The sequence below is a fragment of the Patella vulgata genome, chromosome 1 (genome assembly GCF_932274485.2).
Source record: "Patella vulgata chromosome 1, xgPatVulg1.2, whole genome shotgun sequence".
Classification (NCBI taxonomy): domain Eukaryota; kingdom Metazoa; phylum Mollusca; class Gastropoda; family Patellidae; genus Patella; species Patella vulgata.
In genome coordinates this window covers 15,855,404-15,870,162 of record NC_065879.2, presented here as the reverse complement: position 1 = coordinate 15,870,162, position 14,759 = coordinate 15,855,404, and the positions used below count along the sequence as shown (strand labels likewise).

Below are 14,759 nucleotides of genomic sequence, written 5' to 3'. Positions count from 1 at the left end.
AAGTCGGTCTAATGCAAATGTAATGGCATTGTTTCGATGTAACCAGCGAAAATACGCGTGGAAAAGCCACGAAAATGCATACATTGAATATGGGCTTAAGTTTAGTCACGTCTTAGTGTGAAAGGTTGGCTGATCATTCTGATGAAACTAAAAACCAGGCTCCACCCGACTGCACAATTCCCGTCCACACTTAGCCTAAAAACAAATGTATGTAGATCTCAAAATGAACGAAGTATTGTGTGGACGAGACGTTAAACCCAATTCCGTTCTTTTCATCGTCAATAATACTCTGCACGTAGAATATCTCATACAACATATTTTATTTATTGCTACTAGTGCATGTTAATCTGTGATGGCCGAGAAGGTCCCGTGGGGTTTACCAGTCAAGTTTCCCCGTGTCTGTGGTGCAGGACGATCCTAATTTAGTCCTTGGGAAGGTACTGAGGTTTCGTGTAAAAGACCTTGGCACTGTATGGCGTACGCTGTCTTCATTAGTCCAGTTGGTGCAGAAAAGTACGACGTGAAACCCCATTTCATTTCATTTCATTAACTATACATGAGTGAATATAAACATAGAATGTATTCACTAGCCGATTAAAACATTGTCGACATGGGCATTGGAACCTGAAAAACACACAAAATAACAGTGACGGCCAAATTATGTCCTGGATTGGCAAGTGATAACGCGCAGGGTTGCGTTCCTTAATTAGTACGTTTTCACCAGAGATTCCCGATACCCCTCACTCCCAAGATGTTATTTTTTTTCATGAGTGAGATGATGGTTACCTCATCATTTATTTACAATAGTGCCAGCCGAAAGTGGCATAGATTTAAAAATATATAACCCCTTGCAAACAACGAGAAAAAGATAGAGAAATGGGGTTTAACGTCCACTCTACACAAACTCATGGCTCAATTTCATTTCAATAATTCGCTTGCACGTAGGGGTCTTTAGCAGTGGGAGGAAACCGGAGGACCCGGAGAAACCCACGAGGTTGGACAGGCGAACCTACCCCTTGTCACGTACATTTATAATGCGATTTAGTTATACAATTGCCGTCCCGGACAGTGGGATATAGGCAAAGGGGGATTACCACCTTCACCCCAAACTCTTTAAATCTTAGAGAATGAACCCCAAACTATGCTGCCCATAGAGCGCAACAATTTCGTTTTGCATTATTGCATTGGCCACCCTATCGATACCAATTTATAGCTGGATAGACTAGAATGAATTGTGTTTGTGAGACCGGGGTTTTGAAACACGTTTGTGTCAGTCAGAATTCCTGGTAGAATCAAGAGAATAAACAATAACATGTCTTTATCTAAGTATTGTGTTATGTCCGTAGATTTGTTTATGTAATTGTTTGTGGTGCAGTTCACCTGCACTTACTATTACTTTTCTGCACCAAACGGTATCTCGGGCGTTTGTCCTATCCGAACAACTAGGCGCTTTTTCAGACTCTACATAATAAGAGAGGAAAAATGACTTCTGATTGGTGACTTGATTTAAAATAACAATAAAATACTAATTCTCATCTTTTTATTTATCAATAATTATGTCAAATGTGTCCAATGTTGTTGTTCACCCAATGATAACATGATCCACTTGTGGGTGAGTACCTAAAATAATTAATTATGACATACACAAGACACACTTTTATGGAATGCAGTTAATATTTAGTAGTCGGATTCTCTATCAAGGAATAATGTATAAAAATATAATGTGACATTATATACATGTGTAAAACAATAATTTGTTAATAAGTGACTTTCGCGTCCAAACGAGTGAGAGAGAGAGGGGGTACTGTAGCCTAAAACTAAATGGTCTATGTAACAGTTAGTCACATTTTAAGTGTTCAAAAGAATTGAGGTGCATTTATTACACAGTTAGGGCATATGTCCTATTTGCCACAAAACAGAGGAAAAAAAACAATACTGAATACAAAGAAGCTAACGGAGCGAGTGCAATCTGTCGCGACGACAATCGTCTGCTGATTGAATGACGTGATATAAAAGGCGGTAAGATGTCAAATTGTATTTGGAGAGAGAGAAGTGGGGGTTTAACATCCACTCGACACAAACTAGGTCAATTCGAGACTAACATGGTTCAATTTTATTTCAATAATTCGCTTGCGCGTAGGGGTCTTTAGCAGTGGGGGGATGGCCGAATGATTAGCACGTGCGTGCTGTATCATAAGGCCTGTCATTGAGTCAACTGGCGAGGTTTCGAATCCTCGGTTGTACGTGACAAGGATTAGGGTCGCCTGTCCAACTTCGTGGGTTTTCTCCGGGTCCTCCGGTTTCCTCCCATTGCTAAATACCCCTACGCACAAGCGAATTATTGAAATAAAAATTAAACCATATGTTAGTCCCGAAATGACCTAGTTTGTGTCGAGTGGACGTTAAACTCTCTCTCTCTCTCTCTCTCTCTCTCTCTTTCTCTCTCGTTAGCAGTGGGAGGAAACCGGAGGACCTGGAAAAAACACATGATGTTGGATAGGCGACCCTTCTCCTTGTCATATAAAAACGGGGAATGGAAACTACACCACTTGACTCAATGACATACCTTATGACCGCCCCGCCCGCCCGCCTGCGTATAAACGAATTTCCGGAGGATAGATCTCAACCCATCCGCACAGACGGAGAAAGAAAATGTTGACATATTTCATTCATGATTTACAAGGCACGCGACTACATATGAAGTAATACTAATCAGATGTAGAAGATTTTGACAGGATATTTTAAGCAACCAAACGAAACGAAAACGAGAGTAGCGTTCTACAGGTCCGGACTAGGGCCCGATTACCTGCCGGGCCCGGATACCTTCACGGTTACGAGAGTCTCAAACGGGCCCCCATGCCATGAAGTTTTTAATTCACCAATTTTTCCAAAACGGTAGGCTCCGGGGCGCTGGAAACTTGTCCCAGCCGCCCCCTTCCGCTTGCTGGACCCGATGATTTAATAATATCCGACATTTAATTTATCATTTTCTAGCTTCGGTGTCGTTCAACCAACCCCCCCCCCCCCCCCAGTTCCCAAAGAGCAATCAGAGGCATGCCACTAAGAATCTTGTAGAATACCCAAATTACGGTAAAATTATTTATGGAAATGATCAAAGTTGATTACGATAATGCCGAAGATTTGATAATGTTGATTTAGTTGGCGAACTGGGCGTCTGTATTGTCTAAATCTATAATATTATAATGTAACGTTTTACAGTATAGAAGTTTATTAAAAAATATATCATTGTCCTATTTTAAAAATACATTGTATATATTATATACGTACCCAAGCCCTTGACGTTTATTTTCAAACTGTTTCCACCTTTTCCAAGATTAAAATCCTCTGTATGAATAACTTGTCCTGCATGGCGAACTAGTAGTTTATAAGATCCCATGAATCCGCGTATTTTAACTGACTGCCCATGCGCTATACTATGAGATTCATTTGTTCTCCACGTATGTTTCAGTAATTTCTGTACTCTTCTCCCCGCTGCATTTGGCTGTAAAATAAATACGTATTACATCATCAGTGTCTGGTCTGGTGTCGTGGATTTTCATAAATTCGACAGACTCACATTGATTGGTAGCCTTTGAAATTTAATACATGTCTTTATAGGGCCCGCACATGCGTACATACAGGTTCAAACCAATATAAAGCACATGGATTGATTATGTACTTACAATAGTGAAATAACGTTCACTAGGTTTATTAACTGCAATGTGTCAATGCGTGTACTCTGACCGTTATCAAGCAATGGTCATTGAAACGTTACAGTTAAAGATACATTATGTAAGATTTAGATAAAGAGCTGACCATTCTTGCTATAATAGCTAAAAAAAAGATGCAAAATGAAAATATTGAAAATTTCATTCAAATTACTTCATTCTGCGCCAAATCATCGCTAGCTGTAGTTTTGACAAGATGCGTACACAGTGGTAACCAGGGCACTGGTATAATCGGGACTTAGCTCGCTTTCCCATTTTTAAATTAAATTTGTAAATGCCGAACCGTTCTATTCTAGTTAAAATCTCGAGTATCCGATGCCATCAAGAGTTGATTATGGACTTGTTTTGTTAATATACATACACTGTGCAAGAGCTAAATCTGCCTATTGCAGGTTTTTCGTTAGGCCTGAAATGTTATATAAACTTTTAATTAGACATTTACTAACAAAACAAGACCATAATCGACTCTCGATGGCATCGGATACTCGAGATTTTAACTAGATTAAAACGGTTCGCCATTTAAAAATTAAATTTAAAAATGGGAAAGCGAGCTAAGTCTCGATTATACCAGTGCCCTGGTTACCACTGTGCACGCATCTTATCAAAGCTACAAACAATGATAACTTGGCTGAGAATGAAGTAATTTGAATGAAATTTTCAATATTTTTTTTTCAGCATCTATTTTTGAATTATTATAGCAAGAATGACAAACTCTTTATTAAACTCTTAACTAATGTATCTTTAATAGTTTATATTACATTTCAGACCCAAAGAAAGCCATACAATAGGCAGATTTACCTCTAGCATAATGTATGTTTAATAAATCTAGTGAATGTTATCTATAAAACTGTCTGTTATTTTCTATTGCTTTCACTATTTAAAAAAAGAAATCGACCACAATTCGAAACCCATGACCTTGTGAGACGTTCAGATCATAGTATTCAATTAACTGAACGTTAAACCCCCTTTTCATGCCAATTAATAATACTAAACCTTTGGAATTTTTAAATTTAATGTACGCAAGGTGAGATTTGTTATTTGTCTTGTTTATTCACATACGTATTACAATATATGCCATGTCCACAGACCGACAGTACATACCGTAACGCTAGGACCATTAGCAAGAGCAGCAGCAGGTCTCCAATGTCGTCCATCCCAGAATCCCCAGAACATAACCCCTTTTACAGCAGGGTGACTGAAGTAAACTCTCAAGACTTCTTCGTATTTCTGTCTTTTTCTTGTTTCGTCTGCTTCGTCAATGTCTAATTCTGTAATCCAAATATCCAGTCCTGCCTTCGCCAAAGCGTCCAGACGCGCCTGAGAATGGGAAAAATACAAGATTAAGTAAAAACTTATACATAGATTTCAATAATTCGTGTTTCTTTTGGCAGAGGTGACTTACAGGGAATTATGATTTGGTCAATGTGCTTTCGATTTTATATCTCCATATACAACTGGCGGTAGTTTTTACTTTGATGTCCATAGCAGTTATATCAACCGCTAATGACGTTATCTCAGGTCAATATATTCGACTCATACCAACCGCTGATGACGTAGATGATCGAAATAATACAAAAAAACACAGAAATAAATTTTTATTCTTTTGACAATTAAAATTTGTTATGGTACAGTTTCTAACATTCAGGACCGAAATAGACGGCATACTTATCGACATACATGTATTTAGATCGGTTATCCATGTCTAAGACATCTTTCAGAATTTTCTTTTCGTTCACATTGCGATTATTTCTCCACACACTACAAGACTTGAAAGTATTTATCGCCCAAGAGTTCATTTGTAAAGTATTTTTGGGTACAGTCCGCTTAAAACAGTCGGTCAAATCTTTCTCTGAACATACCGAAAACCTTCAATCATGGTTCACTGTCAGAATTCTTGGAAAAGAATGCCTTTTGGTCCAAATTTTCTGCAGGCTTTGGATAGATCCTCGTCGATATTTGCATTCACATCTATTCCATCGTCAATATGTTGGCTAAAAAGGATTGATTATTCGTCTGACTTCGTATTACTATCCATTTTGTTTTTGCTTTCAATTCAATAGTCCAAAATGGCGACGTATAAACAAAACCATGCACGTAATTGCACGTGATTACCTCGGTAATTTTCGCTATTTGGCGGAAACTATCGAGCAATTATCCAATCGTTATTGCCTTTTAATGGAATAGCCCATTAAATTTAAGGGTGAAAGGCGTTGTATATGTCGGATATAAACCTACTCTCCCTCGGATAGGTTAATATCCTATACGTAACACAGCCACCCAGACCGTATTCAAGAAATAAGTTAAGGGTGCTGCTTTTGCATTGGTCAGGAGCTCAAATTTGTATGGAGAGTATAGTTCTTAGCCATATACAGGGTTGCATCCTTAAAATATTCTAGTTTAAGTTCTCGTAAATACGGCCCCTAATGTAAGAAACACAGATTTACCGCCCAATAGTTTGTAAATGAGCGGGGCTTTCAGTTGTGATAGTAGAATGAGATTATTGTAATGCAACATCATGGGTGATTGACATAGGGAAGCGTGTTCCCCGATGCCATTCAGACAACCTGAATAAAATATTGTTTATAAAAAAACAACATTTTATTCACTATTAGTTCCACATCATCAATTTAAGATATTAGTTTATTTATTGAGTGTTGTACAAATTACACAAAAGTAAAACACTATAATGTGTATTTACCTTTATAATAGACACATCAACAAGGTTGTGTAGATGACTTTGTATCCCCATACCAACAACAGGTACACCTGATTCCTTCAAGTGTACTGCTTGATTCACATACGCCTAGTAACAAAAAGAGAGACAATTAATTTAAATAAACTGACATAAAAATAACAATTACTGGTTTATATAGCTCACATTTTTCAAGCAAATGATAACATATAGGTTCGTTCGTTTGTGGGGCTTAAGGTTTGTTTCCACATTGCCTGAGGGAGGAGTCAGTCGTGTTTGACAGGCTAGACCAACAACAGGGGTTGGGGGTGGGAAATAACATTGTCAAGCCCTTCCTCCTTCACTACTGATAACAGCAAACCATACTAAAAAATCCGAGGAATATTCTCAGCCAACACCGGGAGCGAACCCGAGATATTCTCTTCAGCGAGGAAGGGCCTTATACTCACTGAGCTACCCCGGTCCTTATAAGAATTACTAAGGAAGTCCATAAACACATCCCTAAAATATACTAACCATGGTTTCATATTTATTAGCAACAACACCATAATCATTAAGATAACATTCTGTGATCGGATCCATCCGATGAACTTCTCGAATCATCCACGCTGTTATATTCGGATCATTCAGTCTTCCTTCGTAAAATTTCAGATGAACATTTTCATTGTTGACATCCCATTGCTGAAACCTGGAAGTGGTATCATGTGTTCTAAAAACATATTTTGTTCTTTAACGATAATGTACTTACTTGCCACAGAACAGATCCACAGGGGCTAAGTAAGTAAGACGCTGACTCACTAAAAAACACATCCGCGGTTCGATCCCGGTTTTGGTGAAGAAAGTTCCCCGAGAGTTTCCAGCGTTGGGATGAGACGAAAAACTGAGGCCCCATGTAAACGTTGACAGTTGGAATTCTATATAAGTGTAGACCGTAGCGCCGCTATCCGGGCAAAGATTATCTCATAGCACACTGCATGGCGTAAGTGGAATGAAATCTAGAGGATTACTCGATAATTGTACAAAATAAGAAGCCCTTAAACAATATTTCTTCCCATGCATATATGTATATGGCTAGCGTGGAGCGAGGTCAAAACGGCTTCAATGCTTCGCACGTTTGTTTGTTCATGTTATTCCAATCAATGTATGAGACGAAATGATTTGTGAAAGCAGTGTACGGCCCGGATCCATTCCACCCCCCCCCCCCCCCTGGACACGCGCCTGGTACTTTAAGGATCTTTTCCGGAAGTATTTAAAACAGCGATAGTAAAGCCATTACTTAAAAACCAATAGTAGACACTGAAATTTTTAAAAACTATCGACCCGTTTCAAATTTGTCATTTGTGTCTAAAATTCTTGAAAAGGCAGTTAACAGAAGATGAAAAGAGCATCTATTCCACAGGGAATCACGGTGTCTATGTGGCTAAGACGCTGGCTCGCTAGCCTGGAGGTCGGGTGTTCGATCCCTGCATTGGCCGAGAAAGTTCATCCAGATTTTCCGGCGTGGTTCCCCCCTTGTCAGTGATGCAGGACGGAAGGGCTGACACGGAAAGCTGTCTAGTCGTTCGGATGGGACGAAAAACCGAGGTACCGTGTACACATTGGCGTGCACGTAAAAGATCCCTTGACAGTTGGAATTCGATATAAGAGTAGGCCGTAGCGTAGTGTCGCCGTCCGGGCAAAATTTCCCTCATAGCACACTGTATGGCGTATGCCCGTCTTCATTAGCCCAGTTCGGAGCAAAACAGTAGGACGTTAAATCCCATTTCATTTCATTTCATTTCATCTATTCCACAACGCACTACTGGACGATGTTCAGTCTGCCTATAAAGAAAATCATTTCACTGAGACTGCTCTTCTACATGTGATCAGATCAGCTATAGATGAGGGTAACTGTTGCTCTCTTGTACTCCTCGGCCTATTATCAGCATTTACACTATCGACCCAACTGTACTTCTCCGTAAATTGAACATAGAATTCGGTATTGAAAATACAGCTCTCTCGTGGTTTGTCACATATCTCACTGGTCGTTCACAATTTGTGCAGGTCTTAAATACCAATTCTGATCCCATAACACTCACGAATGGTGTTCCCCAAGGTTCGGTCCTGGGACCAGTGCTGTTTACCCTTTACTCTGTGAGTGTAGCACATATTTTAAATCATCACAATCTCCAATACCATTGTTATGCGGACGATACACAGATAATCGACAAGTTTAAAGCTCGTGATCATATGGAATCCGTTCAAAGAACAACAAACTGTTGTATTGACATTAAATCTTGGATGACTGACAATATGTTAAAGCTTAACACCGATAAAACAGAAGTCATGCTGTGTATTTGGATTCGGAATTAAGTATGGAAAATCAGGTTAACCAGCTATTCAGAATTTGCTATTTCCACTTACGATCTATACGTCAAATACGCCACTTGATATCGAGAGAATCTTCCCACGCATTAGTCCGCTCTTTAATACTTTCAAGGCTAGATTATTGCAATAGCTTACTTTTCGGAATAAATAAGAGCCTTATTTCTAAATTACAACTAGTGCAAAATACAGCTGCCAGAATTGTGTCTCTTAGCACAAGAAACTGTCATATCACTCCACACTTAAAAGACCTGCATTGGCTACCCGTCGAGAGCAGGATACAGTTCAAGTTAATGTGTATTACATTTAAATGTCTACGAGGAGCTGCGCTTATCTACCCATCATCAACCATCTCTCCTTATGCGCCATCCAGATCTTTAAGATCTCAAAATGAACAAAAACTTGCAGTTTCAACTTTCAGACTTAAATCCTTTGGACACCGATGTTTTGCTCACTGTGCGCCTCAATTGTGGAACTCGTTACCATACAACATTAGGAACTCAAAAAGTCTAGAATGTTTTAAGTTAAAGACACACCTATTTCTAACAGCCTATGATTAAAGTATTAAGATAGACTCAGTTTGATAGTGGAGAGCCAAATATGCGCCATGAGCATAATTACTTTACGTAGTAGAATGAGCGCTCAATAAAAACTCACATTATTATTTATTATTATTACTTACTTGCCACGGAATGTACTTGTCATATCTTTGATGTGTTGTTCTAATGATTGCTTTATACCGACAGGTGATAGACTCTTCTGCCAAACTGGAACGTATTTTCCGGCATCCCAAAATATATTGTGACCTCTGACCTTAATACTAGTGATGAGAAAACAAAACATATATACATATCGACAATACTATATACCGGAAAACACCGGAAAACAACCGAAAAACACCGGAAAACTACCGGAAAACACCATGTTATACTGAATACCGGAAAACACCGGAAACCACTAAATACCGGAAAACACACTAAATAGCCAGGTCCTCTGTTTGCGGGGCGTTAGGGTTACGGTTAGGTTTTTCCGGTGTTTCCAGAGGACCAGGCTCCGAGTTACCTATTTAGGGTGTTTCCGGTATTTCGTGTGTTTTCCGGTATTTCGAGTTTTTCCAGTGTTTTCCGGTAGTTGTCCGGTATATAGTATAGCCCTATAGATAAAGATAGAAATATTTGGTCCAGGAATGGTGACGTCATATTTAAAATTGAACTGGCAAAGAAACATGAATGTCAAGTTTCATGCGAATATCTTTCCTGAAACGACGTTGCTTCCCACCCAAGAAGAAAATGTGTAGCGCACGGGAACCAGTGCCTGATCCAAAATATTACAGGTGGATTAAAGTGGGACAGGCGACCCTACTCCGTACAGGCAAGGAATCGAAACCACGCCATTTGACTCAATGACAGGACGTATGATGCAACGCGCAAGCGTTAACCATTCGACCACCAAACCCCTCTATAACAAAATGTAGTGATAGTTTGCACTTGAAGTTCCTAGGTACTTTGTTACGGTAAGGACAGAGCACTAGACCAAGGGTGGAAACCATTAAGTCGATCTACTAACCCAAAAGCTTCTTTTTAAATCCATATAACAACATAATTTATCCCCACCCCCCTCGATCCGGCCCCACCACATAAAGAAAAAAAACCCAAAACTACAAATAACATGACTACCAAAAAGCTTTCAATTAGTAGGACAAAAGGACCTTTTCCAGTCGGTTTTTAAATCGAGTATATATAGCACAAGCGGATATAAAGTAGCTTGTATATATATACATTCTTCAAAAAAGGTTGGGGATATTCAGAAACAATACAAAACTGCTGAAATGTACAGCTGTTTTTATTAGAGATAACCAGTGTATGTTCATAACAGGCCAATTGCCTACACATGAACATAAACAGTTCATATGGGCGGCTTATCTGACGGCCCCATTTCACTCGCAAAGAGATACACCGTCAAAAGTGAAAATGGACGTTTTTGATTTTTGTCTTAATAAATAGTAATTGCTACACCAATCCTCAGACATACAGCAATTCGTCGTGGCGTGCTCCTAATCAACCGTCCCATCACGATTTGGGGCAGTCTGATCCCACTACTCTTGCATGTATGGAGTTTGAACATTATCAGATAATCGTATGAAATTTCGATACCAAAAACACTATTTGATTTAATTACAATGAACATGTTTCATATACATTACCCGTTTGAAAGTAAGTCATTTACAGCCCCTAAAGCAGCATCTGGTTTAAAGCTTCCCTAGAAATAAAATAAATAGTGTGTTCGTTACAACTCTTGACGTTATGCTAGCAATTTTAAGACCAACACTAATTTTTACCGTGGTCTTGAGCGGAGAAGAGATATTGATCCTCGCCAAGATTCAAACCATGGGTTAGTATAGTGGTGGTGGGGGGGCAGTGACTCAGTGGGTAAGATGCTGACTCACAGACCAATAGGTGTCGGGTTCACTTCCGGAATTGGTCGACGACGTTCCTCTGGATTATCCGGCATGGTTTCTCCTTTGTATGTGGTGCACGTAAAGGATCCCTTGACAATTTGAATTTGAAATAAAAGTAGGTCCTAGTTCCACTGTCCAGGCAAAATTTCCCTCATAGTATATGCCGCTTTTTGGAAACAATTTTCCACTTTAGCAACGCACGGGTGGTCAAAGAAATAAGATAACCTATGTTAGTCCCTAAATGACCATTTTTGCTCAGATTAGAATTCTTCTCAAATAAACCCAACCAAATAGTGTTTAAGTATTTAGCTAACTTTCGGTGCTGTTTATAAAGGGAGGTGTCAATACCTGTGTTTTTTCTAAATACTGCCATTTTAGAGCGTTTTCCAGAACTCCCCATTCAAATAGATCGTAGTAAAACTTTCTGTAATTTGCATACTTTGAATTACTGAGGTAGTGTACATTAACAGCCGATCCCCAACCAAATTTACTTCTAGTTTGTTGAACCTAAAACATATCAAAAAGGTAATACATGTTCGAAATCAAAATCCCAAGGGTGGAGCCCGCACTTTTTATTTCGACTAACAACCGAGGAATTAGGCTTACGATGTGCACCTGAAATTCAAAGCATGTGGTTAATGGGGATTAATGTTACTTCAATATCAACCCGGCCCTTACATCAATAGTCTGGGGTGTATTAATTAGCTATCGGAATTAAATCACAGTGCAACAGTATTTCAATAATTGCCTTGCGCATTGCAACCCTGGGACCGAAGGGACGTCACTCGACTCAATGACAGGCCTTATGATTATTCGACGATCCAGACCCTTTCCCATCCTGACGATTAGTATTAATTATTATATATATATTAGTGATCAACAAATGGTTCATCATCTACATAACAAAACCAATAACACATCACATCAACTGATGGTGGTGGTGGGGGAATCTAATCATTGGGGTGTAGTTCAAACTGTCAAAATTGGGTCTAGTTCGCAAAATATCACAATGGAGGGGCGGGTGAGATCATGACGGTCCTCACAACAATATCAGAACGTCACAATGTTATAATGTGTCACAACATGGTCTAAACCACACTGCATGAACATAATACACCTCTCCAGGCAAATGGAATTTGCTGCATAATAAACCACGGGGGCCGATTTTATTTGCTGACATTTTTCCTTCTTACCTCGATTTCAAGATTACTCGGATTTGATCCTTCTAAGCTAAAATTAAATAAAAAAGTAAATGTTAAAATATCACCCCCTTAGCATTTCAATAGTGTATTGATCTTAATCCATGTCGAATTTCGAGAAAGATCAATGACGAAAGGCTTATGATCAAGATTAGGATTAACCCAGACATCTGCCATTCACGGATAGTGTTCGTGGACCAAGCCAAACATACTTCATCAAATATAGCTCAGTAGTTAAAGCACTGGCCCACCAACCAGGCGTTCTGGTTTCGATCCCAGTTTCCAGTCTGGTATTCCCTTGTCAGTTGTGCAGGGCAGATGGCATAATGCGTAAAAGTGGCGGATCGTTCGGCTGGAAGGCAAAATCGAGGTCCCGTGTTCCCGTTGGCGTAAACGAACTCTTGGCAGCTTAGGAACACAATATTGTTACAATAAGGCTACGTTGATGAGGCATAGTTTACCTTATGGATAAATCAGCCTTTCTTAGTTTATCTATTTGTTTATCAACATCGGTACTGAATGCAGATATGGACGGAATAAGAGTTAATTCAGCGTCATCCGCCAGGTAGTCCACACCCTCTTGTGGTATCTGAACATAAAATCGAACGCTGGTAGCTGAAAAATAAATGAAATGGGCTGAAATTGGATTTATAAACGTCTTACTGTTCTGCATTAACCCAGAGACGCGACATAAACCAGACACTGTGCCGTACGAGAAATGTTCTTTACGTGTAGGCCCAGGTTAACGTTTTACTTTCTGCACCAATCCGGCTAATAAGACGAAGCGTACGCCATGCAGTACTCTATAAGGGAAATTTTGCCCTGACACCGGTACTATGGTCTAACCTTTTTTTCGATTTCAGAAGATAAAATACGTAGGGCTCAACTGACCTTAATTGCCCATCAATAGTTAATAATGCCAATCATCCGCGTATATAACGATTAAATGTAGAAATCAGCTCCCCTCGAATATTACTTTACCCAAGACCTATTAGGTCAAGACAGTTTAATGGAACAAAACAGAATAACCAAATTCGTGGAAATCAAAAAATGGTTTAGAACAGGAAGCCAAAATGTATTAGAAAATAATCACCACATATATATTACCACCTAAAACGTACTACTGTCACATACTTACCATTAGTTGGTATATTGTAATCACCGCCTAAAGCATACCATTGACCTGGGTAGGTATAATCTGATTTACCAATGATATCGTACATATGGTTTCCTGAAAATAAAAAGCTGAGTTTACTAACCAACCCACTCCTGGCTTATAAATGGATAATTGATTATGGAACACTATTACGGTGTTTCGACAGGAAACATTTAGATATGAGTATGGTAGGAAACAAATCATAAATATTTAGTTTTAAATCCTCCAATGCTGAATTTTGACCAGCCCCTTGTGTATACGATGATTTTCGACTAACCCCTTGTGTATATGATGATTTTTGACTAACCTCTTGTGTATATGATGGTATTTGACTAACTCCTTGCTATATGATGATATTCGACTTACCCCTTGTGTATATGATGATATTTGACTAAACCCTTGCTATATGATGATATTCGACTAACCCCTTGTGTATGTGATGATATTTGACTAAACCCTTGTGTATATGACTATTTCTTACTAACCACTTGTGTATAAGAGGATTCTGGACTAACCACTTCACTTCTATATGTGACGATTTTGTAGTCTGTATATGATGATTTTTGAGTAACCACTTGATTTTGGACTAAACATGTCTGTATCTAATGAGCACTTGTGGTGATTTTGACTTATCGCATCCACCTTTGGCGATTTGATATCTGGCATACTGGTTATGACTTACTACCTAGCTATGTCTAGATGTTGGATTTTCACTTACCACTGCACATCCAGAAAAATGTCTTACATACCGCTAGTGTCTATGATGTCAATCATCGGTTGGGCGTGGTGGTACTGTCTACCATTCGCAGTGTTCAACAATTTCACATAGACTTTAAAATAATAACTTTGACCAGGCTGCACAGTGATTACTTGAGCAATTCCTGCCCAGTTCCTTTTCCTAAAAACAAATGTTTATCAAATCACAATATAAAACAGAGAGAGAGACTAAATCTTTTCGCGTCGTGAAAAATGCTAGAGTCGAATTGTAACTAAGATCTATACCACGGCATATGTTTGGTACCGGTTTAGCAATGTGATTATAAAGTACCGAAGAACGGGATGTGTCGGCTAGCCGATTTATCATTAGAAATATAATTTATATATATTCATAAATATTTGAAATGACGTTTAGTGACGGATTATCCGCCTTTGTAACTTACCT

General features: G+C 39.0%; 1 protein-coding gene and 1 long non-coding RNA gene across 2 annotated transcripts; both read right to left on the bottom strand.

The window, feature by feature from the left end:
* Positions 1 to 1,532: 1,532 nt before the first annotated feature.
* LOC130014297 (uncharacterized) lies at positions 1,533 to 5,041 on the bottom strand. Its single transcript, XR_008789251.1, has 3 exons — positions 4,830 to 5,041; positions 3,289 to 3,502; positions 1,533 to 1,620 (listed from the first exon to the last, which is right to left on the bottom strand). It is a non-coding gene; the product is annotated as an uncharacterized LOC130014297 (long non-coding RNA).
* A 1,242-nt stretch (positions 5,042 to 6,283) lies between these two features.
* LOC126821937 (uncharacterized) lies at positions 6,284 to 14,440 on the bottom strand. Its single transcript, XM_056098275.1, has 10 exons — positions 14,347 to 14,440; positions 13,580 to 13,672; positions 12,903 to 13,056; positions 12,436 to 12,472; positions 11,591 to 11,749; positions 10,988 to 11,043; positions 9,467 to 9,604; positions 6,937 to 7,108; positions 6,427 to 6,531; positions 6,284 to 6,292 (listed from the first exon to the last, which is right to left on the bottom strand). Exons 1-10 carry the CDS (start codon positions 14,369 to 14,371, stop codon positions 6,284 to 6,286), a joined length of 948 nt encoding a protein of 315 aa, XP_055954250.1. The 5' UTR covers positions 14,372 to 14,440.
* Between the last annotated feature and the right edge of the window lie 319 nt (positions 14,441 to 14,759).

What these genes read in the sequence shown, in the direction of transcription:
- LOC126821937 (XM_056098275.1), bottom strand. Translation starts at nt 14,371, where the DNA reads ATGATTGACATCATAGACACTAGCG. An exon ending in AATGACTTACTTTCAAACGG is followed by an intron (nt 9,605 to 10,987) that starts GTAATGTATATG and finishes TCTCATCACTAG; the next exon opens with TATTAAGGTCAGAGGTCACA. An exon ending in CTAATAAATATGAAACCATG is followed by an intron (nt 6,532 to 6,936) that starts GTTAGTATATTT and finishes TTTTGTTACTAG; the next exon opens with GCGTATGTGAATCAAGCAGT.